This window comes from Sander lucioperca, chromosome 1, assembly GCF_008315115.2.
Source record: "Sander lucioperca isolate FBNREF2018 chromosome 1, SLUC_FBN_1.2, whole genome shotgun sequence".
NCBI lineage: Eukaryota > Metazoa > Chordata > Actinopteri > Perciformes > Percidae > Sander > Sander lucioperca.
In genome coordinates, this window is record NC_050173.1 from 54,278,405 (window position 1) to 54,306,317 (window position 27,913).

The 27,913-nt window shown below is 42.5% G+C and overlaps 4 protein-coding genes and 3 pseudogenes across 4 annotated transcripts; all 7 read left to right on the plus strand.

Annotated features, from left to right (window-relative positions):
* The first annotated feature begins 243 nt into the window (after positions 1 to 243).
* Positions 244 to 3,540, plus strand: LOC118496030 (protocadherin gamma-A5-like). The gene has a single exon (XM_036006052.1). The coding sequence runs from the start codon at positions 524 to 526 to the stop codon at positions 2,963 to 2,965; it is 2,442 nt and encodes an 813-aa protein (XP_035861945.1). The 5' UTR covers positions 244 to 523; the 3' UTR covers positions 2,966 to 3,540.
* Positions 3,541 to 3,764: 224 nt separating this feature from the next.
* On the plus strand, positions 3,765 to 6,407 carry LOC118496031 (annotated as a pseudogene).
* Positions 6,408 to 7,203: 796 nt separating this feature from the next.
* LOC118496023 lies at positions 7,204 to 9,922 on the plus strand (annotated as a pseudogene).
* A 619-nt stretch (positions 9,923 to 10,541) lies between these two features.
* On the plus strand, positions 10,542 to 13,419 carry LOC118496034 (protocadherin beta-16-like). Its single transcript, XM_036006063.1, has one exon. The coding sequence runs from the start codon at positions 10,893 to 10,895 to the stop codon at positions 13,290 to 13,292; it is 2,400 nt and encodes a 799-aa protein (XP_035861956.1). The 5' UTR covers positions 10,542 to 10,892; the 3' UTR covers positions 13,293 to 13,419.
* Positions 13,420 to 14,646: 1,227 nt separating this feature from the next.
* LOC118496033 (protocadherin beta-16-like) lies at positions 14,647 to 17,126 on the plus strand. The gene has a single exon (XM_036006057.1). The coding sequence runs from the start codon at positions 14,697 to 14,699 to the stop codon at positions 17,109 to 17,111; it is 2,415 nt and encodes an 804-aa protein (XP_035861950.1). The 5' UTR covers positions 14,647 to 14,696; the 3' UTR covers positions 17,112 to 17,126.
* A 65-nt stretch (positions 17,127 to 17,191) lies between these two features.
* LOC116052464 (protocadherin gamma-A11-like) lies at positions 17,192 to 20,083 on the plus strand. The gene has a single exon (XM_031303203.2). It carries the CDS (start codon positions 17,657 to 17,659, stop codon positions 20,066 to 20,068), a length of 2,412 nt encoding a protein of 803 aa, XP_031159063.2. The 5' UTR covers positions 17,192 to 17,656; the 3' UTR covers positions 20,069 to 20,083.
* A 692-nt stretch (positions 20,084 to 20,775) lies between these two features.
* On the plus strand, positions 20,776 to 23,652 carry LOC118496035 (annotated as a pseudogene).
* Positions 23,653 to 27,913: the final 4,261 nt, after the last annotated feature.

A 27,913-nucleotide genomic window follows, 5' to 3' on the forward strand; every position in this document is an offset into this window, starting at 1 on the left:
ATTCAGCACTGCATTGCTGGACAGTTGCACACAATGAGAGAAAGTTTGGTAACACTGCTTTATATCGCTGGCTTTCTGTCTATGGTTTGTGTGGATTGTGTGATTACATCCTGGGTTGAGATATTCATTTTGTTGTTTTTAGTTCCAACAGATTTTTGTTTTGTATTTCTATCGGCTCCCAGAGTAGAGTCCATAGAAAAGTTGTTTTTGTTTTGTTTGACCTATTCGCAGTGGCCCGGTTCTTTCCTCCGTTTGGACTCTAAGGGACGCTGTTGATCAGTAAAACAGAGTCTAGTGCTGTTAGGACTGTGGGGAGAGAGGGGGAGAGAAAGAGGAGAGGGAGAAACACTGAAGCGTTCGACGGATATACAGCCTCTTTAAAACAGTATTTTTTGTTTGATAATAATCGATCACTTTTGCTCCAAAGGATCGCAGCACCTTTGTTACTGGAATATAGCTTGCGGGTACGTGATTGACGTTGAGTATAATTTGCAGTTACATTCAGGATTTTACTCTTAACAACATGGGGATACGCCTGCGCCGATTCGGAAAATGGCTGATGTGTTGTACTATTACATGGCAACTGTTCATTTTTGTCTTCATGATTTCCACCATCAACGGTCAAATCCGTTATTCAATACCGGAGGAGATGAAGAAAGGTTCTCTTATCGGTAATGTAGCACAAGACCTTGGTTTGGATCTGAAAAGGCTCCGCTCTGGTCGGGCCCGTATCGTGACCGGAGAGAACCATCAGTATACTGAGCTGAAAACAGACAAAGGGATTCTAGTCGTGAATGAGCGAATCGACCGAGAAGAGCTTTGTGGAGACGTAACACCGTGCAGCTTTAGCTTCGAAATTATTTTGGAAAATCCAATTGAACTGCACAGAGTGACAGTAGAAATATTAGACGTAAATGACCATGCGCCTACTTTCAAAAATAATGTAATTAATCTAGAAATCAGTGAATCTGCAACAGTAGGATCTCATTTCGATTTAGAAAGCGCCTATGACCCCGATGCGGGGATTCACAGCTTGCAAAAATATGTTTTATCCCCTAATGATAATTTCGTTTTGAAGCAACACTCCAACGCTGACGGAATCAAATTCGCCGTGATGATTTTACAGAAGCCACTAGACAGAGAGTTTAAACCACACCTCTCTTTAAAGCTGATCGCAGTAGACGGAGGAACTCCACAGAGATCTGGTACCACAAATGTAGAGATCACTGTTCTTGACGTCAATGACAATCCTCCTGTATTTAATCAATCACTTTATACTGCAACTGTGACAGAAAATGCACCCATAGGAACCTATATAACTACTGTGAATGCTTCAGATGCCGACAGTGGGTCTAATGGCTTGGTCACATATACTTTTTCTAATGTAAAGGGAAACTCTGGCGAACATTTTGAAATTGACAATGTATCTGGCAAAATAACTGTGGCTGATACAATTGATTTCGAAAAAGACAAAAAATACGAAATAAGAGTGATTGCCAAAGACCAGAGTAGCCTGAGCGATGCAACCAAAGTTGTCATTGAGGTCACTGACATGAATGATAATGCGCCAGTTATAAATATAATGTCCTACTCCAGCCTAATTTCAGAGGATGTCCCTCCAGGCACGACTATAGCTGTTTTTAATGTTAAAGATGCAGACTCTGAAAGAAATGGTCAGATAACGTGCTCAATAGATTATAATCTTCCCTTTAAAATCCAGTCTTCTTTGACCAATTATTACAATTTGCTTTCTGATGCACCTTTTGATCGTGAAACGAAACCAGAATACAACATGACCATAACTGCAACTGATTCAGGGTCACCCCCACTTTCTACTAAAACAACTTTACACCTAAAGATCTCTGATGTAAACGACAATGCTCCGCTCTTTACTAAACCAAATTATTCTGCCTATATCGTTGAAAATAATATCCCTGGGATGTCAATATTCAGTGTAAGCGCACAAGATTCTGACTCGAATCAAAACGCAAGAATCTCATATTTTCTAGAGGACTCGCAGGTCAGTGGCAGCCCAGTTTCTACTTATGTGTCCATAAACTCTGAAACTGGACTTCTACATGCTGTGCGCTCAATTGATTATGAACAGATCAAGCAGCTTGTGTTCACTGTCAAAGCGCAGGATGGAGGCTCTCCTCCACTCAGTAGCAATGTGACTGTGAAAATACTGATCCAGGACCAGAACGACAACCCTCCTCAGGTTCTGTACCCAGTCCAGACTGGAGGCTCTCTGGTGGCTGAAATGGTGCCTCGTTCAGCAGATGTGGGCTATCTGGTCACTAAAGTGGTGGCTGTTGATGTGGACTCTGGACAGAATGCCTGGCTCTCCTATAAACTGCAGAAAGCCACAGACAGGGCGCTGTTTGAAGTGGGCTTACAGAATGGAGAAATAAGAACTATCCGCCAAGTCACTGATAAAGATGCTGTGAAACAAAGACTGACTGTTATAGTGGAGGACAACGGGCAGCCCTCTCGTTCAGCTACAGTCATTGTTAACGTGGCGGTGGCGGACAGCTTCCCTGAAGTGCTGTCTGAGTTCACTGACTTTACACACGACAAGGAGTACAATGACAACCTGACTTTTTACTTAGTGTTGGCTTTGGCTGTAGTTTCCTTCCTCTTCATCACGTGTCTAGTGGTTATTATATCAGTGAAAATCTACAGATGGAGACAGTCTCGCATCCTGTATCACTCCAATCTCCCTGTGATTCCATATTATCCACCACGTTACTCAGACACTTTGGGGACAGGGACTCTCCAACACGTGTACAATTACGAGGTGTGCAGGACGACTGACTCCAGAAAGAGTGACTGTAAGTTCGGCAGAGCTGGTAGTCAGAACGTGCTGATAATGGACTCCAGTTCTACAGGGACGATGCAGCGGATACAGAGTGAAAAGAACATCCTGGATGAACCAGACTCTCCTCTAGAGGTTAGTTATCCATAGTATACAGATTTGATTCATCCACCATAGGCATATTTTTGTAACACACTGAATTCGACATTTCGGAGCTTCAATTAAAGCATGTTAACTTAATGAATTCATTAAAAGTTGTTGCGGATAGATTCAGCACCACGGACAGCGCACAGAACAGTTGTGATACCCAAATGCCTGAAGACAGGGGGGAAAAAAGGCTATAATTCCACCAGTTTTGCCCTCCTCTCTCTCTCTCTCTCTCTCTCTCTCTCTCTCTCTCTCTCTCTCTCTCTCTCTCGTGTAATATCCACAATTAATAGGTGCGCGCTAAGTCCAGAAATCATTGATTTTAATAGTGCATTTTATCTTCTGCAACACTGACAGCGCAAACGGTAGTTTTGCCATTACAATGCTCTGAGTGTATGGTAACCTGAAACATAATTAACATGTTGCCCATTTTATATTCTTTGTCTCCGTGGTATATGTAGCTGCATTTGTGCCTGTGTTGCTGTACTTGTGTTTTTGCGTACCCGTCCCCTTTTGTTTGGCAGTACAATTGCTTCAGATTTCGATTTGTTATGTGTTGCTTTAGTCATGTGTTTGTTATTAATCAGTAATGTACACAGATGATCATTTTAAATGTTAATATGGTATTTCAATTAATCAATATATGTCTTTGTAATTTTTGTTGTTGGACTTTTCTTAAATGTCTTAATTGTGGTTGCCACAGTAATGTGCTATGTAGTTCAGTCCTTTCAACAGAGAGGGACGCTGTTGGCCATCGAGTTGCTGAGGAAGCATTTGTTGCAGTACCTCCCCTATACCTCAACATATTACATTAGACAGAGGCAGAGTTAACAGTCGGGACTGCCGCCGCATAAGCCTGGACGGCACAATGGGATTTCTTTGTTCGACAAGTTAAGATAAGTGCCATCTTTAGGACCATATACGTGTATGTACAGGTCAGAATCGAAACTTGGGGCGAAGAAACAAAGGATTTTCTGGTTTTCTTCACAGAGGTGTCGACCGGAGCGATGGGATGGCAAGTGCTGTTTATCTCGCTGCTCTCTCTCAGTGTAGTGCACGGGCAGGTCAGCTACTCCATTCCGGAGGAAATGACAAAGGGGGCTCTGATTGGCAATATAGCCCAGGATTTAGGTTTAGGTTTGGAAAGACTGAAGTCCGGTAAAGCTCGTATTTATACTGGTAACACGGAGGAATATATAGAGCTGAAAAGAGAAAGAGGAGTCCTCCTTATTAATGACAGAATAGACCGAGAATCTCTCTGCGGTCAAACAATGCCTTGCGCACTCCACTTTCAAATGATCCTTGAAAACCCAATGGAGTTTTACACAGTCACTGTCGAAATTACAGATATAAATGACAACCCTCCCACATTTGAGAAAAGTGAGATGAAATATGAAATTAGTGAATTAACCCCGACTGGAGCTCGATTCGTCCTAGATAAAGCAATAGACAATGATGTTGGTGTAAACGGATTAAACAGCTACGCCCTGAAACCCAGTGATAATTTCGTTCTGAAAACCATCAGCCGAGTCGATGGGACTAAACATGTCGAGATGGTTTTACAGAAACCATTAGACCGAGAAAAACATGAGCATATATCATTAATACTAACCGCTCTGGATGGCGGTGAACCACAGCTTTCGGGGACAATGCAGATTCTCATAACTGTCTTAGACGCAAATGACAACACGCCCGTTTGTTCAAAACCGGAATACAAAGCAAGTGTTACAGAGAACGCTCCTGTTGGCACTTTAATTACTACCGTAAGGGCTACAGACATAGATAAAGGCAATAACGGAATAGTAACATACATGATTTCAAAATCTGGAGCAGCGGGTCTCTTTAACATTGATGCCAATAACGGAGTATTGACTTTAATTGGGCATGTAGATTATGAAAAGAGGAGACTTTATGAGCTAGATGTTCAGGTGTCAGACCAGGGAGGATTATCAGACGCATGTAAAGTAATTGTGGACGTGACAGATACAAATGATAACCCCCCGTCCATTAACATCATGTCGAACTCAAACGCAGTATCTGAGAACATGAAGCCGGGAACGGTTGTAACAATGCTTAATATACAAGATGCGGACTCAAATGATAATGGCAAAGTCATATGTGTTTTAAACGAAAATATTCCTTTTGCCATAAAATCAACAGCAATAATTTCTTTACTGTTATAACCGACAGTGAATTAGACAGAGAGAGAGCCTCTGAGTATAATATAACTGTGACCTGCTCTGATGAGGGAGTACCCTCCCTCTCCAGCAGCGTCACTCTCACCTTACAGATCTCTGATGTGAATGATAACGCGCCTGTCTTTGAGAGGAGCTCATATGAGGCCTACATTGTAGAAAACAACACACCAGGTCTCTCTATATTCACAGTGAAAGCCAGAGACGCTGACTGGAACCAGAATGCCCGTGTTTCTTACATACTGGAGGACTCCTCTGTTAACGGAGTGCCAGTCTCCTCATATGTGTCCGTTAGTGCTGATAGTGGAGTCATCCATGCAGTGCGCTCTTTTGACTACGAGCAGATCAAAGACTTCCACTTCCGCGTCAAAGCGCAGGATGGAGGCTCTCCTCCACTCAGTAGCAATGTGACTGTGAAAATACTGATCCAGGACCAGAACGACAACCCTCCTCAGGTTCTGTACCCAGTCCAGACTGGAGGCTCTCTGGTGGCTGAAATGGTGCCTCGTTCAGCAGATGTGGGCTATCTGGTCACTAAAGTGGTGGCTGTTGATGTGGACTCTGGACAGAATGCCTGGCTCTCCTATAAACTGCAGAAAGCCACAGACAGGGCGCTGTTTGAAGTGGGCTTACAGAATGGAGAAATAAGAACTATCCGCCAAGTCACTGATAAAGATGCTGTGAAACAAAGACTGACTGTTATAGTGGAGGACAACGGTCAGCCCTCTCGTTCAGCTACAGTCATTGTTAACGTGGCGGTGGCGGACAGCTTCCCTGAAGTGCTGTCTGAGTTCACTGACTTTACACACGACAAGGAGTACAATGACAACCTGACTTTTTACTTAGTGTTGGCTTTGGCTGTAGTTTCCTTCCTCTTCATCACGTGTTTAGTGGTTATTATATCAGTGAAAATCTACAGATGGAGACAGTCTCGCATCCTGTATCACTCCAATCTCCCTGTGATTCCATATTATCCACCACGTTACTCAGACACTTTGGGGACAGGGACTCTCCAACACGTGTACAATTACGAGGTGTGCAGGACGACTGACTCCAGAAAGAGTGACTGTAAGTTCGGCAGAGCTGGTAGTCAGAACGTGCTGATAATGGACCCCAGTTCTACAGGGACGATGCAGCGGATACAGAGTGAAAAGAGCATCTTGGATGAACCAGACTCTCCTCTAGAGGTTAGAAACATTGTTTTACATTGTATTTTACATAACTGCAACACATGAAAAATCTTGTTTTAAACTTCAAGAAAAGTGACCCAGATGTATATTAAATCGACATACATTTATTTTTGGTAGCCAGTATTGCGTAGAGCATTTGCGGTTTATTATCACTGATATTATTTAAGTTTGTTTTGTATCTCGTAAGATTTTAATTGTGTCTGTATATTGGATTCTTATTGGATTTTGGATAGGATAGGCACTTTAATTCTCATCTAATTTCAGAGCATACGAGTTTGTGTTTTGTTGCGTTAAAAAATAACTATTTGTATCATATTTGAACTCATTATCTCAGTCCATTCAGGATCGCCATATACATGCTACTCATTATGGATTATTTCAGACTGTTTATCTTTAAAGATTATTCTTAGGTGTCGCCTGGTGTTGCTGCTAATTTACCACTGGCCAACATCGCCAAACGATACAACCTACGCTTTCAAGACCCATCGTCATTCTTTGTGTATAAATAGAAAAGGCATTGCTTCTCCAGAAACAAGATTAGGCCTATATTTGATATGTGTTTGAACCCCCCTCATAAAGGCTTAATGCACTGCTTTCTGATTTAGGTTGGTGTACCTTTACATTTAAATGTCTTTTCTCAACGTTCGTTTCAAGGCGAAGTGTTGAGGTTAAAATAGCTGACATGTACCTGGTCTCTCTGCCAACTGATAAGCTTTAATACTTTTTCATTTGCATAGATTTGTGTAATACATTACAGTGAACTCTTAGGGCCGCTGTTGCCCAATCTGTGATAACTAGACAGGTTTCAGCAGTACCTCCCCCATCGTCTTTTCTTTCCTAAATCAGAGGAAACAGACACGCAGTGCGAATATTACAGGGTAAGAGAGCAGTCATCATCGACGCGGACAGCTGCAGTTAACAGTAATTCATTAATTTCTTCAAATTGTTGTATTTACCGAGGAAATACATCGGATTTTATTTCCAACGGAAATAACGGGATTTTATTTCCAACGGAAATAACGGGATACATGTTGCATGGAAATGCCAGACAGAACAATGAGGCGGCAAGTGTTGTTGTTTATCTCAATCCTTTCTCTCGCATCGGTACTCTGCCAAGTCAGCTACTCCATTCCTGAGGAATTGGCAAAAGGCTCATTAATCGGTAACATTGCCCAGGATTTAGGTTTAGACAGAAAAAGACTAACATTAGGCAAAGCTCGGATTTTTACAGGAGACAGCGCAGAATACATTGAGCTGAACAGAGAACGAGGAGTCCTCCTTATCAAGGAGAAAATAGACAGAGAGACGCTGTGTGGACAGACGACGCCCTGTGCTTTGCATTTCCAGGTTATTTTAGAAAGTCCTATGGAATTTTACACTGTTGCTGTCGAAATCACAGATATAAATGATAACGCCCCAATATTTGAAAAACCTGACATGAAGTTTAAAATAAGTGAATCTGCTGTGATAGGAGCAAAATTTTGTTAGAGAGGGCAATAGATCCCGATGTTGGCATGAATAGTCTACAGAGTTATTTTCTGACTAAAACCGACAATTTTGTTTTGAAATTGAAAGATCAGCCCGATGGAGAAAAGATAGTTGAAATGATTTTACAAAAATCACTTGATAGAGAAAAACAGGAGGATATATTTCTAGTGTTAACTGCGGTTGACGGAGGGGAACCAAACCTATCTGGCACGGCACAGATACATGTTACAGTGCTCGATGCCAATGACAATGCACCTGTTTTTACAAAGACTGTTTATAGAGCTACAATACCTGAGAACGCCCCTAAAGGTACAGTCATAACCAAGGTCAGTGCTTCAGATGCTGATAAAGGGTCAAACTCCAAGGTTACGTATTCAATATCCAACTCAGCTGCGGATGTACGAGACATGTTTGAAATTAATGAATTAAACGGAGATTTGATCTCAAAAAGTAATGCAGATTATGAAAAGGCACGCTACTATCAAATACACGTGCAAGCCAGTGATGAAGGGGGGCTGACAGATTCATGTAAAATTACGGTTGAAGTAATAGACATTAATGATAACAAGCCAGTTATTAATATAATGTCACAGACTAATGTAGTTTCCGAGGACTCTAAACCATCAACAGTTGTCACTATGGTAAATGTTCAGGACCTAGATTCCGGAGATAATGGCAAGGTTCACTGCGCAATAAATGAACATATTCCTGTTACATTAAAACCAACGTCAAATATTTTTTTTAATCTAGTGATAGACAGTGATTTAGACAGAGAGACAGCATCTGAGTATAATATAACTGTGACCTGCTCTGATGAGGGAGTACCCTCCCTCTCCAGCAGCGTCACTCTCACCTTACAGATCTCTGATGTGAATGATAACGCGCCTGTCTTTGAGAGGAGCTCATATGAGGCCTACATTGTAGAAAACAACACACCAGGTCTCTCTGTATTCACAGTGAAAGCCAGAGACGCTGACTGGAACCAGAATGCCCGTGTTTCTTACATACTGGAGGACTCCTCTGTTAACGGAGTGCCAGTCTCCTCATATGTGTCCGTTAGTGCTGATAGTGGAGTCATCCATGCAGTGCGCTCTTTTGACTACGAGCAGATCAAAGACTTCCACTTCCGCGTGAAAGCGCAGGATGGAGGTTCTCCTCCACTCAGTAGCAATGTGACTGTGAAAATACTGATCCAGGACCAGAACGACAACCCTCCTCAGGTTCTGTACCCAGTCCAGACTGGTGGCTCTCTAGTGGCTGAAATGGTGCCTCGTTCAGCAGATGTGGGCTATCTGGTCACTAAAGTGGTGGCTGTTGATGTGGACTCTGGACAGAATGCCTGGCTCTCCTATAAACTGCAGAAAGCCACAGACAGGGCGCTGTTTGAAGTGGGCTTACAGAATGGAGAAATAAGAACTATCCGCCAAGTCACTGATAAAGATGCTGTGAAACAAAGACTGACTGTTATAGTGGAGGACAACGGGCAGCCCTCTCGTTCAGCTACAGTCATTGTTAACGTGGCGGTGGCGGACAGCTTCCCTGAAGTGCTGTCTGAGTTCACTGACTTTACACACGACAAGGAGTACAATGACAACCTGACTTTTTACTTAGTGTTGGCTTTGGCTGTAGTTTCCTTCCTCTTCATCACGTGTTTAGTGGTTATTATATCAGTGAAAATCTACAGATGGAGACAGTCTCGCATCCTGTATCACTCCAATCTCCCTGTGATTCCATATTATCCACCACGTTACTCAGACACTTTGGGGACAGGGACTCTCCAACACGTGTACAATTACGAGGTGTGCAGGACGACTGACTCCAGAAAGAGTGACCATAAGTTCGGCAGAGCTGGTAGTCAGAACGTGCTGATAATGGACCCCAGTTCTACAGGGACGATGCAGCGGATACAGAGTGAAAAGAACATCCTGGATGAACCAGACTCTCCTCTAGAGGTTAGACCGCTTAAATACCGTTTCAGTGTATTCTTAATGATTTAAAATATAATTTTTGTTATACAACTGTTTGTTTAGTAAGAAACGGGTGAGCATGCAATTGTGAGGGATATTTTGCGTTAAGGGACAGAGTTGTATGCTCTATCGAACAATATAAACTGGTTACTTTTTAAAACATTTTAACTTCAATCTGTTTTCTTGAAAGACACGATGTATTGTTTAAATATTAATAATAATAATAATAATAAGAAGAAGAAGAAGAAGAAGAAGAATTATTATTATTATTATTATTATTATTATTATTATAGGTGTTGTTTTTAGTAGTATAACTACTAGTAGTATTAGCAGTAGTAGTGGAAGTAAAATTAATATTTTAGATATAAAGGTTTCTAAAAAAAAAATATTTCCCATCTAATATGGCTCTTTATGGGATCAAGTTATTCGAACAAAAGCTCGTGCAGTCTGGGAGTTTGGGCTCTCATTCAGAGTTGATTCACTTCAGAACTTCGGACAGCGACATGCATAGGACAGCCGCATGTTTAACCTGTCTGTCAACTGCTGTTTCCACAGTTTTAATATCAATCTCTTCATGTGTTCTTCTCATTATTTGTCAATTATTATGATTATGTAGTGAAACATTTGATTTCCGAGATATATTTATTATTTTCAAATCTTTCAATTTGATGTTATATCCATCCTATTTCTAACATATGTCTGCAATATCTGATTAACGTATGTGTTGTAAATACATTTCCAGATAGTTTACACTGAGGTCGCCTGAGCTGAATTTTAGTCGATGTTCTGCAGTTTTATAATATGGACTCTTAGGGCCGCTGTTGACCAGAGTGTTGATGAATGAGAGCAGGGTTGTAGCAGCACCTCCCATGTAACATCGCCACAGTACAGAGAGAACACGACGTGAACGAACGGACAGTTCTGGTTGTGGAGCATTTTTGAAAAAGAAGAGGAAAGATTTTGATCTGCAAGACTTTCCTCCAATGAGTCGGTTATGCAGCTGTTCATTTGAGATTTGACATTGTGGTATATGTTTTTGTTTGGACTATAAGCAGACTGTGGAGTCTCACTGGGGAAAACGGATAGAACAATGAATCGGCAAGTACTGTTGTTTATCACTCTCCTTTCCTTTGACTCGGTGTTCGGGCAGGTCAGCTACTCTATTCCGGAGGAAATGGCGAAAGGCTCTTTGGTGGGCAATATAGCGCAAGATTTAGGTTTAGAAATAAAACGTTTAATGTCAGGTAAAGCTAAGATCTATACGAGGAACACCGACGAGTACATCGAGCTGAGCAGAGAAAGGGGAGTCCTCCTCGTCAAAGAGAGAATCGACAGAGAGGTGCTGTGTACAGAGACGGCGCTTTGCGCTTTACATTTTCAGATTATTTTGGAGAATCCTATGGAGTTTTACACTGTTACCGTCCAGATCACAGATATCAATGATAATTCACCGACCTTTGAGATAAATGAGATGAAATTCAAAATTAGCGAGTCGGCGATTAGCGGAGCAAAATTTGTGCTAGAAAGGGCTGTGGATCTTGATGTTGGAATCAACGGTGTTCAAAACTACGAATTAAAACCAACAGATAATTTTGCACTGAAACTGCACAATAACGCTGATGGGAATAAAAACGTTGAGATGGTGCTTCAGAAGCCTCTAGACAGAGAGAATCAGGAGCAGATATCTCTTGTGTTAACGGCTGTAGATGGAGGAGAGCCGCAGATGTCAGGAACAATGCTGATTGTCATTACAGTTTTAGACGCTAACGATAACGCCCCCGTTTTTACACAGCCAACATACAAGGCTACAGTTACTGAGAACTCACCTAAAGGCACAGTTGTTGCCACTGTTACAGCCTCAGATGTAGATCAGGGTTCCAACGGTGAAATAACTTATTCAATAACAAATACGTTAGAAAATGTCAGGAAAGTATTTGAGGTAAATAAAGAAAATGGTGAAGTTTCATTAATTGGAAACATCGACTTCGAAAAGTCAAGACACTTTCAAATAAATGTACTTGCTAGTGACGATGGAGGACTCACAGACTCTTGTAAATTGATTGTTGATGTGCAAGATGAAAATGACAACAAGCCTGAAATCAACATAATGTCAAAGTCAACTGTTATATCAGAGGATGCCGAACTGAATACAGTTGTTACAATGATAAATATTGAAGACAAGGACACTGGAGAAAACGGTAACGTGAAATGTTTTATCAGCGAAAACCTACCCTTCATTTTAAAATCATCAACCAATAATTTCTATAGTTTAGTGACAGACAGTGAATTAGACAGAGAGAGAGCCTCTGAGTATAATATAACTGTGAGCTGCTTTGATGAGGGAGTACCCTCCCTCTCCAGCAGCGTCACTCTCACCTTACAGATCTCTGATGTGAATGATAACGCGCCTGTCTTTGAGAGGAGCTCATATGAGGCCTACTTTGTAGAAAACAACACACCAGGTCTCTCTATATTCACAGTGAAAGCCAGAGACGCTGACTGGAACCAGAATGCCCGTGTTTCTTACATACTGGAGGACTCCTCTGTTAACGGAGTGCCAGTCTCCTCATATGTGTCCGTTAGTGCTGATAGTGGAGTCATCCATGCAGTGCGCTCTTTTGACTACGAGCAGATCAAAGACTTCCACTTCCGCGTGAAAGCGCAGGATGGAGGCTCTCCTCCACTCAGTAGCAATGTGACTGTGAAAATACTGATCCAGGACCAGAACGACAACCCTCCTCAGGTTCTGTACCCAGTCCAGACTGGTGGCTCTCTAGTGGCTGAAATGGTGCCTCGTTCAGCAGATGTGGGCTATCTGGTCACTAAAGTGGTGGCTGTTGATGTGGACTCTGGACAGAATGCCTGGCTCTCCTATAAACTGCAGAAAGCCACAGACAGGGCGCTGTTTGAAGTGGGCTTACAGAATGGAGAAATAAGAACTATCCGCCAAGTCACTGATAAAGATGCTGTGAAACAAAGACTGACTGTTATAGTGGAGGACAACGGGCAGCCCTCTCGTTCAGCTACAGTCATTGTTAACGTGGCGGTGGCGGACAGCTTCCCTGAAGTGCTGTCTGAGTTCACTGACTTTACACACGACAAGGAGTACAATGACAACCTGACTTTTTACTTAGTGTTGTCTTTGGCTGTAGTTTCCTTCCTCTTCATCACGTGTTTAGTGGTTATTATATCAGTGAAAATCTACAGGTGGAGACAGTCTCGCATCCTGTATCACTCCAATCTCCCTGTGATTCCATATTATCCACCACGTTACTCAGACACTTTGGGGACAGGGACTCTCCAACACGTGTACAATTACGAGGTGTGCAGGACGACTGACTCCAGAAAGAGTGACTGTAAGTTCGGCAGAGCTGGTAGTCAGAACGTGCTGATAATGGACCCCAGTTCTACAGGGACGATGCAGCGGATACAGAGTGAGAAGAACATCCTGGATGATCCAGACTCTCCTCTGGAGGTCAGACTGCTTTAATTCCGTCTTCGTGATTTAAAATGTTGTTAATGTTAAGCCGCCTACACATGATCAGTGGCAAAACCGCGAGGTTATGGCAAAGAGCTAAGAGGCAAAGCGCAGCAACGGAACGTTCTGGAATTGGCTGCGCCCATGGTTGTGCCTATATAGGTCAGCGTCAACGAAGTCAAAGTTGAAATAATTTTAACTTTGAGCGAAGCGCCGCAATTACAAGCGGTGTGCGACGCTCTCCCCATAGGAAATCAATGGAACAGCCTGCGCAGATCGGTTTTGCCGCAGATCATGTGTAGGCCGCTTTACACAACTATTTTTTGAGTAACAAACAGGGGATCAAACAATTATGAGGGACATTTTGTGTTAAGGTAGTTTTATGCTTTAACATTGTAAAGTAGTTACTTTTTTCAGACATTTTGTGCTAACTTCGCCTTCTTTCCTCAAAGGAATTTGAAATACCCTACATTTTAACTTCTATCTGTCTTCTTATAGGACGCGATGTATTGGTTTTATAATGATTATTGTTTATTATTATTATTATTATTATTATTAGTAGTAGTAGTAGTAGTAGTAGTACTATGAGTTTTCCAGTTAATATGGCTCTTTATGGCATCACGTTATCCGAACAACAGCTCGTGCAGTCTGGGAGTTTGGGCTCTCATTCAGAGTTAATTCACATCAGAACTGCGGACAGCGACATGCATAGGACAGCCGCATGTTTAACCTGTCTGTCAACTGCTGTTTCCACAGTTTTAATATCAATCTCTTTCTGTGTTCTTCTCATTTTTTGTCAATAATTATCATTAGGCAGATGCACCTTTTGATTTTCCAAGGTATTTTGTTTTTTACTTTCCGATCTTTCAATTTAATTGTGTATCCACCCAATCGCTGATATATCTGCAAGATCTGATTAACATGGTGTCATTCATTGTGTATCTATTATCTTTGAATATATAATTAGTAAAACGGTCTAAACAGTAAACACGATACATTTAAATAATGTCTTCCTGTAGTCGTTTGTAATATCCAAAATATTACGTATGTGTTGTAAATACATTTCCAGATAGTTTACACTGAGGTCGCCTGTGCTGAATTTTAGTCGATGTTCTGCAGTTTTATAATATGGACTGTTAGGGCCGCTGTTGACCAGAGTGTTGATGAATGAGAGCAGGATTGTAGCAGCACCTCCCATGTAACATCGCCACAGTACAGAGAGAACACGACGGGAAAGAACAGACAGTTCTGGTTGTGGAGCATTTTTGAAAAAGAAGAGGAAAGATTTTGATCTCCAAGACTTTCCTCCAATGAGTCGGTTATGCAGCTGTTCCTTTGAGATTTGACATTGTGGTATATGTTTTGTTTGGACTATAAGCAGACTGTGGAGTCTCACTGGGGAAAACGGATAGAACAATGAATCGGCAAGTACTGTTGTTTATCACTCTCCTTTCCTTTGACTCGGTGTTCGGGCAGGTCAGCTACTCTATTCCGGAGGAAATGGCGAAAGGCTCTTTGGTGGGCAATATAGCGCAAGATTTAGGTTTAGAAATAAAACGTTTAATGTCAGGTAAAGCTAAGATCTATACGAGGAACACCGACGAGTACATCGAGCTGAGCAGAGAAAGGGGAGTCCTCCTCGTCAAAGAGAGAATCGACAGAGAGGTGCTGTGTACAGAGACGGCGCTTTGCGCTTTACATTTTCAGATTATTTTGGAGAATCCTATGGAGTTTTACACTGTTACCGTCCAGATCACAGATATCAATGATAATTCACCGACCTTTGAGAAAAATGAGATGAAATTCAAAATTAGCGAGTCGGCGATCAACGGAGCAAAATTTGTGCTAGAAAGGGCTGTGGATCTTGATGTTGGAGTTAATGATATTCAAAACTACAATTTAAAACCAACAGATAATTTTGCACTGAAACTGCACAATAAAGCTGATGGAAATAAAAACGTTGAAATTGTACTACAAAAACCTTTAGACAGAGAGAATCAGGAGCAGATATCTCTTGTGTTAACGGCTGTAGATGGAGGAGAGCCGCAGATGTCAGGAACAATGCTGATTGTCATTACAGTTTTAGACGCTAACGATAACGCCCCCGTTTTTACACAGCCAACATACAAGGCTACAGTTACTGAGAACTCACCTAAAGGCACAATTGTTGCCACTGTTACAGCCTCAGATGTAGATCAGGGCTCTAACGGTGAAATAACGTATTCAATCACAAATACACTGGACAATATCAGGAAGTTATTTGAGGTAAATAAAGAAAACGGCGAAGTTTCATTAATTGGAAACATTGACTTCGAAAAGTCAAGACACTTTCAAATACATTTACTTGCTAGTGACGATGGAGGACTCACAGACTCTTGTAAATTGATTGTTGATGTGCAAGATGAAAATGACAACAAGCCTGAAATCAACATAATGTCAAAGTCAACTGTTATATCAGAGGATGCCAAACTCAATACAGTTGTTACAATGATAAATATAGAGGACTTAGATTCAGGAGAAAACGGAAACGTGAAATGCTTCATTAGCGAAAATATACCCTTCACTCTGAAAACATCGACAAATAATTTCTATAGTTTAGTGACAGACAGTGAATTAGACAGAGAGAGAGCCTCTGAGTATAATATAACTGTGACCTGCTCTGATGAGGGAGTGCCCTCCCTCTCCAGCAGCGTCACTCTCACCTTACAGATCTCTGATGTGAATGATAACGCGCCTGTCTTTGAGAGGAGCTCATATGAGGCCTACATTGTAGAAAACAACACACCAGGTCTCTCTATATTCACAGTGAAAGCCAGAGACGCTGACTGGAACCAGAATGCCCGTGTTTCTTACATACTGGAGGACTCCTCAGTTAACGGAGTGCCAGTCTCCTCATATGTGTCCGTTAGTGCTGATAGTGGAGTCATCCATGCAGTGCGCTCTTTTGACTACGAGCAGATCAAAGACTTCCACTTCCGCGTCAAAGCGCAGGATGGAGGCTCTCCTCCACTCAGTAGCAATGTGACTGTGAAAATACTGATCCAGGACCAGAACGACAACCCTCCTCAGGTTCTGTACCCAGTCCAGACTGGAGGTTCTCTGGTGGCTGAAATGGTGCCTCGTTCAGCAGATGTGGGCTATCTGGTCACTAAAGTGGTGGCTGTTGATGTGGACTCTGGACAGAATGCCTGGCTCTCCTATAAACTGCAGAAAGCCACAGACAGGGCGCTGTTTGAAGTGGGCTTACAGAATGGAGAAATAAGAACTATCCGCCAAGTCACTGATAAAGATGCTGTGAAACAAAGACTGACTGTTATAGTGGAGGACAACGGGCAGCCCTCTCGTTCAGCTACAGTCATTGTTAACGTGGCGGTGGCGGACAGCTTCCCTGAAGTGCTGTCTGAGTTCACTGACTTTACACACGACAAGGAGTACAATGACAACCTGACTTTTTACTTAGTGTTGGCTTTGGCTGTAGTTTCCTTCCTCTTCATCACGTGTTTAGTGGTTATTATATCAGTGAAAATCTACAGATGGAGACAGTCTCGCATCCTGTATCACTCCAATCTCCCTGTGATTCCATATTATCCACCACGTTACTCAGACACTTTGGGGACAGGGACTCTCCAACACGTGTACAATTACGAGGTGTGCAGGACGACTGACTCCAGAAAGAGTGACTGTAAGTTCGGCAGAGCTGGTAGTCAGAACGTGCTGATAATGGACCCCAGTTCTACAGGGACGATGCAGCGGATACAGAGTGAAAAGAACATCCTGGATGAACCCGACTCTCCTCTAGAGGTTAGAAACGTCCGCCTTTGGTTATGTTAAAGTTACATGTTTAAATATGTGTTATCTCTGACAACAGAATGTCAGCACCTTGGTCAGAGGCATTTCTCTCTCTCTGTTTTTTTGTCATATAGTTGTAATAATGTGCTTTCAGTTGTGGTTATTTTCTGTATCTGCCATTTATGTGATAGCTGGAGTGACGTCGCACTCTTTTTGATGACTAATTTTTAAGTTGTTTTATAACACCAGTATAGCATATAATGCATATTCCTAAACTATTTCAACTAATATTAGGTTTAATGTTCTTGCAATTTCACTTTTTGAACTCCATGGGCCGCTGTTGGTTAAGGCGTTGCAGCTGTGGACATGATTTGAAGCAGATCCTCCCATATCATGTCGTTATTTCAGAGAAAGAAAAAGGGTGAAAGCATTTTTCACTGACATTTCATCCTTTCGGACACGCTGAGCCGGATCGAGTCGTTCAAAATTTGTGGATTTACTTAATATTCCTTTATCAATTTATTTTCACATGGAGATATTGTTTTTGTGAAACCGAGTGTAACAGTCTTTTTGTGGCGCAAACGTATATGGATAGAACAATGGCACGGCAAGTACTGCTTTTCATCTCAATCTTCTCTCTTGGATCAGTTCTCGGTCAAGTCAGCTACTCTATTCCGGAGGAAATGGCAAAGGGCTCTGTAGTGGGCAACATAGCACGGGATTTAGGATTGGATGTGAAAAGACTAAAGTCAGGTAAAGCCCGTATATTTACGGGCGACAGTGCAGAATACATTGAGCTAAATAGAGAACGGGGAGTCCTCCTCGTTAAAGAGAGAATCGACAGAGAGTCGCTCTGCGGACAGACGACGCCTTGTGCTTTACATTTGCAGATTATTCTAGAAAATCCAATGGAGCTTTTTCGAATAACAGTAGAGATTACCGACATCAACGACAACAGTCCCAGTTTTAAAAATGACGAGAAACGTTTTGAAATTAGCGAATCCGCAGTTACAGGATCTAAATTTGTGTTAGAAAGGGCAGTTGATGCAGACATTGGCGTAAATGGCCTGAAAAATTACAGCTTGAAATCTACAGATAATTTTATGCTGAAAATACAAACGCATGCAGATGTAATTAAAAAGGTCGAAATGATCTTGCACAAGCCGTTAGATCGAGAGAAAGAGGAACAAATATCGTTGTTGTTAACAGCTGTAGATGGAGGAGATCCTCAGATGTCTGGTACAGTAAAGATTTATGTGACCGTGCTCGATGTAAACGACAATGCTCCTGTTTTTATGCAGTCGGTTTACAAGGCAGCCATCGCCGAAAATTCTCAGAAAGGAACAACTGTGACAACAGTGAGTGCTTCGGATGCAGATAAAGGGACAAACGGGGAAGTTTATTATTCAGTGTCGTCCACCATGGATAGTGTGTCTGATATATTTACAATAAATGAAAACGGTGACGTAATATTAGTTGGTGAAGTTGACTTTGAAAAAGCCAAGTATTACCAAATTGATATCGAAGCTCAAGACAGCGGTGGTCTTTCTGATTCCAGTAAAATTATTGTTGATGTTATTGATATTAATGATAATAAGCCTGTAATCAGTATACTTTCCAAATCTGACTCAATCCCAGAAGATTCTTCCCAAAATACAGTTATAGTTATGTTTAGTGTTCTTGACCCAGATTCAAGTAACAATGGTCAAGTGAACTGTCGAATAAATGGCAACATACCATTCACTATTACCACTTCTTCTAATGATTTCTATAGTTTAGTGACAGACAGTGAATTAGACAGAGAGAGAGCCTCTAAGTATAATATAACTGTGACCTGCTCTGATGAGGGAGTGCCCTCCCTCTCCAGCAGCGTCACTCTCACCTTACAGATCTCTGATGTGAATGATAACGCGCCTGTCTTTGAGAGGAGCTCATATGAGGCCTACATTGTAGAAAACAACACACCAGGTCTCTCTGTATTCACAGTGAAAGCCAGAGACGCTGACTGGAACCAGAATGCCCGTGTTTCTTACATACTGGAGGACTCCTCTGTTAACGGAGTGCCAGTCTCCTCATATGTGTCCGTTAGTGCTGATAGTGGAGTCATCCATGCAGTGCGCTCTTTTGACTACGAACAGATCAAAGATTTCCAATTCCGCGTCAAAGCGCAGGATGGAGGCTCTCCTCCACTTAGTAGCAATGTGACTGTGAAAATACTGATCCAGGACCAGAACGACAACCCTCCTCAGGTTCTGTACCCAGTCCAGACTGGAGGCTCTCTGGTGGCTGAAATGGTGCCTCGTTCAGCAGATGTGGGCTATCTGGTCACTAAAGTGGTGGCTGTTGATGTGGACTCTGGACAGAATGCCTGGCTCTCCTATAAACTGCAGAAAGCCACAGACAGGGCGCTGTTTGAAGTGGGCTTACAGAATGGAGAAATAAGAACTATCCGCCAAGTCACTGATAAAGATGCTGTGAAACAAAGACTGACTGTTATAGTGGAGGACAACGGGCAGCCCTCTCGTTCAGCTACAGTCATTGTTAACGTGGCGGTGGCGGACAGCTTCCCTGAAGTGCTGTCTGAGTTCACTGACTTTACACACGACAAGGAGTACAATGACAATCTGACTTTTTACTTAGTGTTGGCTTTGGCTGTAGTTTCCTTCCTCTTCATCACGTGTTTAGTGGTTATTATATCAGTGAAAATCTACAGATGGAGACAGTCTCGCATCCTGTATCACTCCAATCTCCCTGTGATTCCATATTATCCACCACGTTACTCAGACACTTTGGGGACAGGGACTCTCCAACACGTGTACAATTACGAGGTGTGCAGGACGACTGACTCCAGAAAGAGTGACTGTAAGTTCGGCAGAGCTGGTAGTCAGAACGTGCTGATAATGGACCCCAGTTCTACAGGGACGATGCAGCGGATACAGAGTGAAAAGAGCATCCTGGATGAACCAGACTCTCCTCTAGAGGTCAGTTCAATCATGTAGCTTCTACTCTGTGACTTCCTTTCTCTTTTGTGTTTAGTTGCATTGTTAGGGAACTGCTTAACGCGGTTTCAACATTTTTAGAACCATGAACATAATCCCATTACCTACATTCTCAATGATGACTGTTATATTATTTTACACGCACATCACTTTAACTTAGTTGTATTGTGATAAAGCAGACTGATATCGCCCTTAGAGGTCAGACAGCTTTCACCTTGTTTTCATACATATTATTTTAAAATGTTTTGTATTGCTCCTTTTCATGGCAACATTGCTTTGAGTCAGTAATCTGGCTTTGGAGTTAGACTTTGTGTCAGTATTTGGTCTGATTGAATTTCCAGGTGACTCTTTCGGTACTGAAATAATTTTATTTTATTATTTTTTTTTTTTTTTCAGATTGAGCATACAAGTTTTTACCGAGTGCTTGTTATACACAAAGTTTTGCAATAAACATTAATTCACTTTAGTGACCCTTTAATGTCTTAAGTGTGCAATGATTTTTGTCTGCATGAAATGGCTTGTGATTGCCATTAGTGTTGGCCATTTGTAAGACTTTCATTATTTCAGGACCTCGGACAGCGACTTTTGTAGTCTCTGCTTGGTCCTCTTCATGCTCTCATTTTTTAGGCCTACCAGTTCATTTTCGTAGTTTTTTCTACTTTTAGTGAGATGTGGTACATCCTTTTATAGACCCATCATGACTGAATATGCAAACAAAAGTGACAAATTAGAACCATAAACTGTTTTGAAGTGGCGACTCACCGTTTGGGTTGGTGGATCATATCACCTATATAGCTTTTATAACATTATTTCAAGTTACACTTTCCTAGCAGTACGTCTGTTGGAATGAATAATTCATGTTGGTATTCTGCAGTTTTGTATTATGGACTCTTAGGGCCGCTGTTGACCACAGTGTGCACGGCTGAGAGTAGGGCTGTAGCAGCACCTCCTATTTAACATCACCATAATGAAGAGAGAACACGACGGGAAAGAACCGACTTTCTGGATATTTAGAATATCTGATAACCGACACGACGACCTCCGAGACTGTTGGTTTTACTGTTTGGATTATACAGCTGCGAAATGGATGTTTGTCACTGGGATTGATTTCAGTTTATCGGATATATAACCGGACTGTTACACGTTTTTGAGAAAATACTCGAATAGAACAATGAAAGGACAAGCGCTGTTGTTCATCTGTCTCCTTTCGCTCGGCTCGGTAATGGGGCAGGCCAGCTACACAATACCGGAGGAAATGGCGAAAGGCTCTTTAGTGGGTAATATAGCACAAGATTTAGGTTTAGAAACCAAACGTTTGGCTTCTGGCAAAGCTCGACTCTATACCCGAGACATCGATGAGTACATCGAGCTGAACAGAGACAGAGGAGTCCTTCTTGTTAAAGAGAGAATCGACAGAGAGGTGCTCTGCAGACAGACGACGCCTTGTGCTTTACACTTTCAGATTATTTTGGAAAATCCTATGGAATTTTACAGTGTTACAGTCCGGATCACAGATATCAATGATAATGCTCCAACCTTTGAAGACAGGGAAATCCAATTCAAAATAAGTGAGTCAGCGATCACCGGGGCAAAATTTGTGCTAGAAAGGGCTGTGGATCTTGATGTTGGAATTAATAGTGTTCATAGTTATGAATTAAGGCCAACCGATAATTTTGCTTTGAAACTGCACAATAACGCTGATGGAATAAAAACGTTGAGATGGTGCTTCAGAAGCCTCTAGACAGAGAGAATCAGGAGCAGATATCTCTTGTGTTAACGGCTGTAGATGGAGGAGAGCCGCAGATGTCAGGAACAATGCTGATTGTCATTACAGTTTTAGACGTCAATGATAACGCCCCCGTTTTTACACAGCTAACATACAAGGCTACAGTTACTGAGAACTCACCTAAAGGCACAATTGTTACCACTGTTACAGCCTCAGATGCAGATCAGGGCTCTAACGGTAAAATAACTTATTCAATCACAAATACGTTAGAAAATGTCAGGAAAGTATTTAAAATAAACAGGGATACTGGTGAGGTTACTTTAATTGGAAATATTGACTTTGAAGACTCGCAAAATTTTCAAATAAATGTACGTGCTAGTGACGATGGAGGACTCACAGACTCTTGTAATTGATTGTTGATTTACAAGATGTAAACGACAACAAGCCTGAAATCAACATAATGTCAAAGTCAACTGTTATATCAGAGGATGCCAAACTCAATACAGTTGTTACAATGATAAATATTGAGGACAAGGACTCAGGAGAAAACGGAAAAGTGCGATGTTTTATTAACGAAAATGTACCCTTCATTTTAAAATCATCAACCAATAATTTCTATAGTTTAGTGACAGACAGTGAATTAGACAGAGAGAGAGCCTCTGAATATAATATAACTGTGACCTGCTCTGATGAGGGAGTACCCTCCCTCTCCAGCAGCGTCACTCTCACCTTACAGATCTCTGATGTGAATGATAACGCGCCTGTCTTTGAGAGGAGCTCATATGAGGCCTACATTGTAGAAAACAACACACCAGGTCTCTCTATATTCACAGTGAAAGCCAGAGACGCTGACTGGAACCAGAATGCCCGTGTTTCTTACATACTGGAGGACTCCTCTGTTAACGGAGTGCCAGTCTCCTCATATGTGTCCGTTAGTGCTGATAGTGGAGTCATCCATGCAGTGCGCTCTTTTGACTACGAGCAGATCAAAGACTTCCACTTCCGCGTGAAAGCGCAGGATGGAGGTTCTCCTCCACTCAGTAGCAATGTGACTGTGAAAATACTGATCCAGGACCAGAACGACAACCCTCCTCAGGTTCTGTACCCAGTCCAGACTGGAGGCTCTCTGGTGGCTGAAATGGTTCCTCGTTCAGCAGATGTGGGCTATCTGGTCACTAAAGTGGTGGCTGTTGATGTGGACTCTGGACAGAATGCCTGGCTCTCCTATAAACTACAGAAAGCCACAGACAGGGCGCTGTTTGAAGTGGGCTTACAGAATGGAGAAATAAGAACTATCCGCCAAGTCACTGATAAAGATGCTGTGAAACAAAGACTGACTGTTATAGTGGAGGACAACGGGCAGCCCTCTCGTTCAGCTACAGTCATTGTTAACGTGGCGGTGGCGGACAGCTTCCCTGAAGTGCTGTCTGAGTTCACTGACTTTACACATGACAAGGAGTACAATGACAACCTGACTTTTTACTTAGTGTTGGCTTTGGCTGTAGTTTCCTTCCTCTTCATCACGTGTTTAGTGGTTATTATATCAGTGAAAATCTACAGATGGAGACAGTCTCGCATTCTGTATCACTCCAATCTCCCTGTGATTCCATATTATCCACCACGTTACTCAGACACTTTGGGGACAGGGACTCTCCAACACGTGTACAATTACGAGGTGTGCAGGACGACTGACTCCAGAAAGAGTGACTGTAAGTTCGGCAGAGCTGGTAGTCAGAACGTGCTGATAATGGACCCCAGTTCTACAGGGACGATGCAGCGGAAACAGAGTGAAAAGAACATCCTGGATGAACCAGACTCTCCTCTAGAGGTTAGAAAACTGTAACAAACACAATGTTTCATATTTTATACAAATCAATAACCATGGTATTCATTTCATGAGAAAGTTGGCTGCAGTAGCAGTCCGGCAAACAGTATTTATAAATGCCTGAGGAGTTTAGGCTAATGTTTCAGTATTCACATTCAGCACAATGGACAGCGACACTTACCGCTGCTGACAACAGTGCATGTACCCATGTGTTGTGTTTTTTTGTTTCGTCTTGTCTTCATACCTTTTATTCATATAGACTATAATTATAAAAGCACTGCTTTTGTAATTTCACAATTTAAATATGTTACTAAATCAATTGAGCACATAGTATCAAACTATATATGTTGGTAAATATCAGTAGGATATGTCAAATAACTGGCCAGCTTTTCCTACTTTTTACTTTCGCTTTATTGCCAGAAAACGTTGCAGTAGTTGTCTTTTATATCACTTGTTGTAATTTGTATTTTCAACTCAAAGGGTCGCTGTTGGCAAGCGCGTTGCTATTTAACTAGATGTTATTTTTTCTGTCTGTGTCCTGCCCCTTCGTGTACATACGGTGGATATCATCGGAGAAAGACAGAATATACAGTCCGCGCTCATGAGGAGCCCTGTAAGGAATTATTGAACTGGATATCTTGTGTTCATTCGTATAGTTTAAGTGTGGACATTTTTTGTTATCTACTTTCGCATTGACTGCATTGGGGATGCTTTTGTTTTAATGGTGCAGGAAACGACCTCAGACAGAACAATGAGACGGCAAGTACTGTTGTTTCTCTCGGTGCTATGTCTTAGCGACGTGCTCGGGCAGGTCAGCTATTCTATTCCCGAAGAAATGGCGAAAGGCTCTGTCGTTGGTAACATAGCGCATGATTTAGGTTTAGATCTTAAAAGGCTGAAATCAGGCAAAGCTCGTGTCTATACAGGAGGCAGCGTAGAATACATCGGGCTGAATAAAGAAAGGGGAGTCCTCCTTATCCAAGAGAGGATAGACAGAGAGGCTTTATGTGGAGAGACGACGCCTTGTGCTTTACATTTCCAGTTAATTCTGGAAAACCCAATGGAACTGTTTCGTGTAACAGTGGAGATCACCGACATAAACGATAATAGCCCCAGTTTTACTAATGCAGAAAAACGCTTTGAAATCAGCGAGTCCGCTGTGATAGGATCGAAATTTGTATTAGAGAAAGCTATTGATTCTGACATTGGGATGAATGGATTACAGCGATATTCACTTAGTCCCACTAATAACTTTGTATTAAAACCTGGAAATCAGGCAGGCGGAAGTAAAAAGGTAGAGATGGTTCTACAGAAGCCTCTAGATCGAGAAAAGCAAGAACACATCTCACTGTTGTTAACTGCTGTAGACGGAGGGGAGCCGCAGATGTCAGGGACTATGCAGATATTGTCATGTATTAGATGCGAATGACAACGCACCTACATTCGCTAAACCGCTGTATAGAGCAAAAATACTAGAACATTCTCCCAAAGGCACTAGCGTAACGACTGTAAGTGCATCTGATAAAGACATCGGCTCTTACGGAGAAGTATCATATCTGATATCCACCAGCGAACGTCTTTTATCTGAACTGTTTAAGATTAATTCGAAAACCGGAGACATTTTCCTAATCGGTGAAATAGATTATGAAAAGGCGAAAATGTATGAAATGGATATTGAAGTTGTAGACAGCGGGGGACTCTCTGATTCCACTAAAGTAATAGTTGATGTTATTGATATAAATGACAATAATCCTCACATAAATATTGTTTCTAAATCAGAGTCCATATTAGAGGATTCACCTCCAAACACTGTTATAGCTATGTTAAGTGTGAATGATCCAGATTCAGAGACTAGTGGACAGGTAGAGTGTAATATAGACAGTAGCATTCCCTTCAAATACAAACTACATTAAATGGATTTTATACTTAGTTACAGAGGTCAATTTAGACAGAGAGATCGCTTCTCAATACAATATAACTATTACCTGCTCTGATGAGGGAGTACCCTCCCTCTCCAGCAGCGTCACTCTCACCTTACAGATCTCTGATGTGAATGATAACGCGCCTGTCTTTGAGAGGAGCTCATATGAGGCCTACATTGTAGAAAACAACACACCAGGTCTCTCTGTATTCACAGTGAAAGCCAGAGACGCTGACTGGAACCAGAATGCCCGTGTTTCTTACATACTGGAGGACTCCTCTGTTAACGGAGTGCCAGTCTCCTCATATGTGTCCGTTAGTGCTGATAGTGGAGTCATCCATGCAGTGCGCTCTTTTGACTACGAGCAGATCAAAGACTTCCACTTCCGCGTCAAAGCGCAGGATGGAGGCTCTCCTCCACTCAGTAGCAATGTGACTGTGAAAATACTGATCCAGGACCAGAACGACAACCCTCCTCAGGTTCTGTACCCAGTCCAGACTGTGGCTCTCTGGTGGCTGAAATGGTGCTCGTTCAGCAGATGTGGGCTATCTGGTCACTAAGTGGTGGCTGTTGATGTGGACTCTGGACAGAATGCCTGGCTCTCCTATAAACTGCAGAAAGCCACAGACAGGGCGCTGTTTGAAGTGGGCTTTACAGAATGGAGAAATAAGAACTATCCGCCAAGTCACTGATAAGATGCTGTGAAACAAAGACTGATGTTATAGTGGAGGACAACGGGCAGCCTCTCGTTCAGCTACAGTCATTGTTAACGTGGCGGTGGCGGACAGCTTCCCTGAAGTGCTGTCTGAGTTCACTGACTTTACACACGACAAGGAGTACAATGACAACCTGACTTTTACTTAGTGTTGTCTTTGGCTGTAGTTTCCTTCCTCTTCATCACGTGTTTAGTGGTTATATATCAGTGAAAATCTACAGATGGAGACAGTCTCGCATCCTGTATCACTCCAATCTCCCTGTGATTCCATATTATCCACCACGTTACTCAGACACTTTGGGGACAGGGACTCTCCAACACGTGTACAATTACGAGGTGTGCAGGACGACTGACTCCAGAAAGAGTGACTGTAAGTTCGGCAGAGCTGGTAGTCAGAACGTGCTGATAATGGACCCCAGTTCTACAGGGGACGATGCAGCGGATACAGAGTGAAAAGAACATGAGGGAGTACCTCCCTCTCCAGCAGCGTCACTTCACCTTACAGATCTCTGATGTGGAATGATAACGCGCCTGTCTTTGAGAGAGCTCATATGAGGCCTACACGTAGAAACAACACACAGGTCTATCTGTTTCACAGTGAAAGCCAGAGACGCTGACTGGAACCAGAATGCCGTGTTTCTTACATACTGGAGGACTCCTCTGTTAACGAGTGCCAGTCTCTATATGTTGTCGTTGTGCTGATAGTGGAGTCATCCAGGCAGTGCGCTCTTTGACTACGAGCGATCAAAGACTTCCACTTCCGCGTCAAAGCGCAGGAGGAGGCTCTCCTCCACTCAGTAGCAATGGGACGTGAAATACTGATCCAGACCAGAACGACAACCTCCTCAGGTTCTGTACCCAGTCCGACGGGTGGCTCTCTGGTGGATGAAATGGTGCCTGCTCAGCAGACTGTGGGCTATCTGGTCACTAAGTGTGGCTGTTGATGTGGACTTGGACAGAATGCTGGCTCTCCTATAAACGCAGAAAGCCACAGACAGGGCGCTGTTTGAAGTGGGCTTACAGAATGGAGAGAAATAAGAACTATCCGCCAGTCACTGCATAAACGATGCTGTCGAAACACGACTGACTGTTATCGTGTGAGTACAACGGGCAGCCTCTCGTCAGCTACAGTTCATTGTTACGTGGCGGCTGGCGGACAGCTTCCCTGACGTGCTGTCTGAAGTCACATGACTTTACACACGACAAGGAGTACCATGACAACCTGACTTTTTACTTGAGGGTTGCTTTGCTGTTCGTTTCCTTCTCTCATCACGTGTGTTAGTGGTTATTATATCAGGAAACTACAGATGGAGACAGTCTCGCATCTGTATCACATCATCTCCTGTGATCCATATTCTCACCACGTTCTCAGAGACACTTGCCAGGGACTCTCGCACGCGTGTACAATTACGAGGGCGTGCAGGCGACGGACCTCGACGATAGTGACTGTAGTCGCGAGAGCTGGTAGTCCGAACGTGCTGATAATGGACCCCAGTTCTACAGGCACGATGCAGCGCGATACAGAGTGAAAAGAACATCCTGGATGAACCAGACTCTCCTCTAGAGGTTAGTCACATTGGGCTATTTCTATGTCAAGTGTTGTTACACAACATGAGACTGATGAGTTTCTAGCAATGCGTCCAGTTAGGCAACATTTC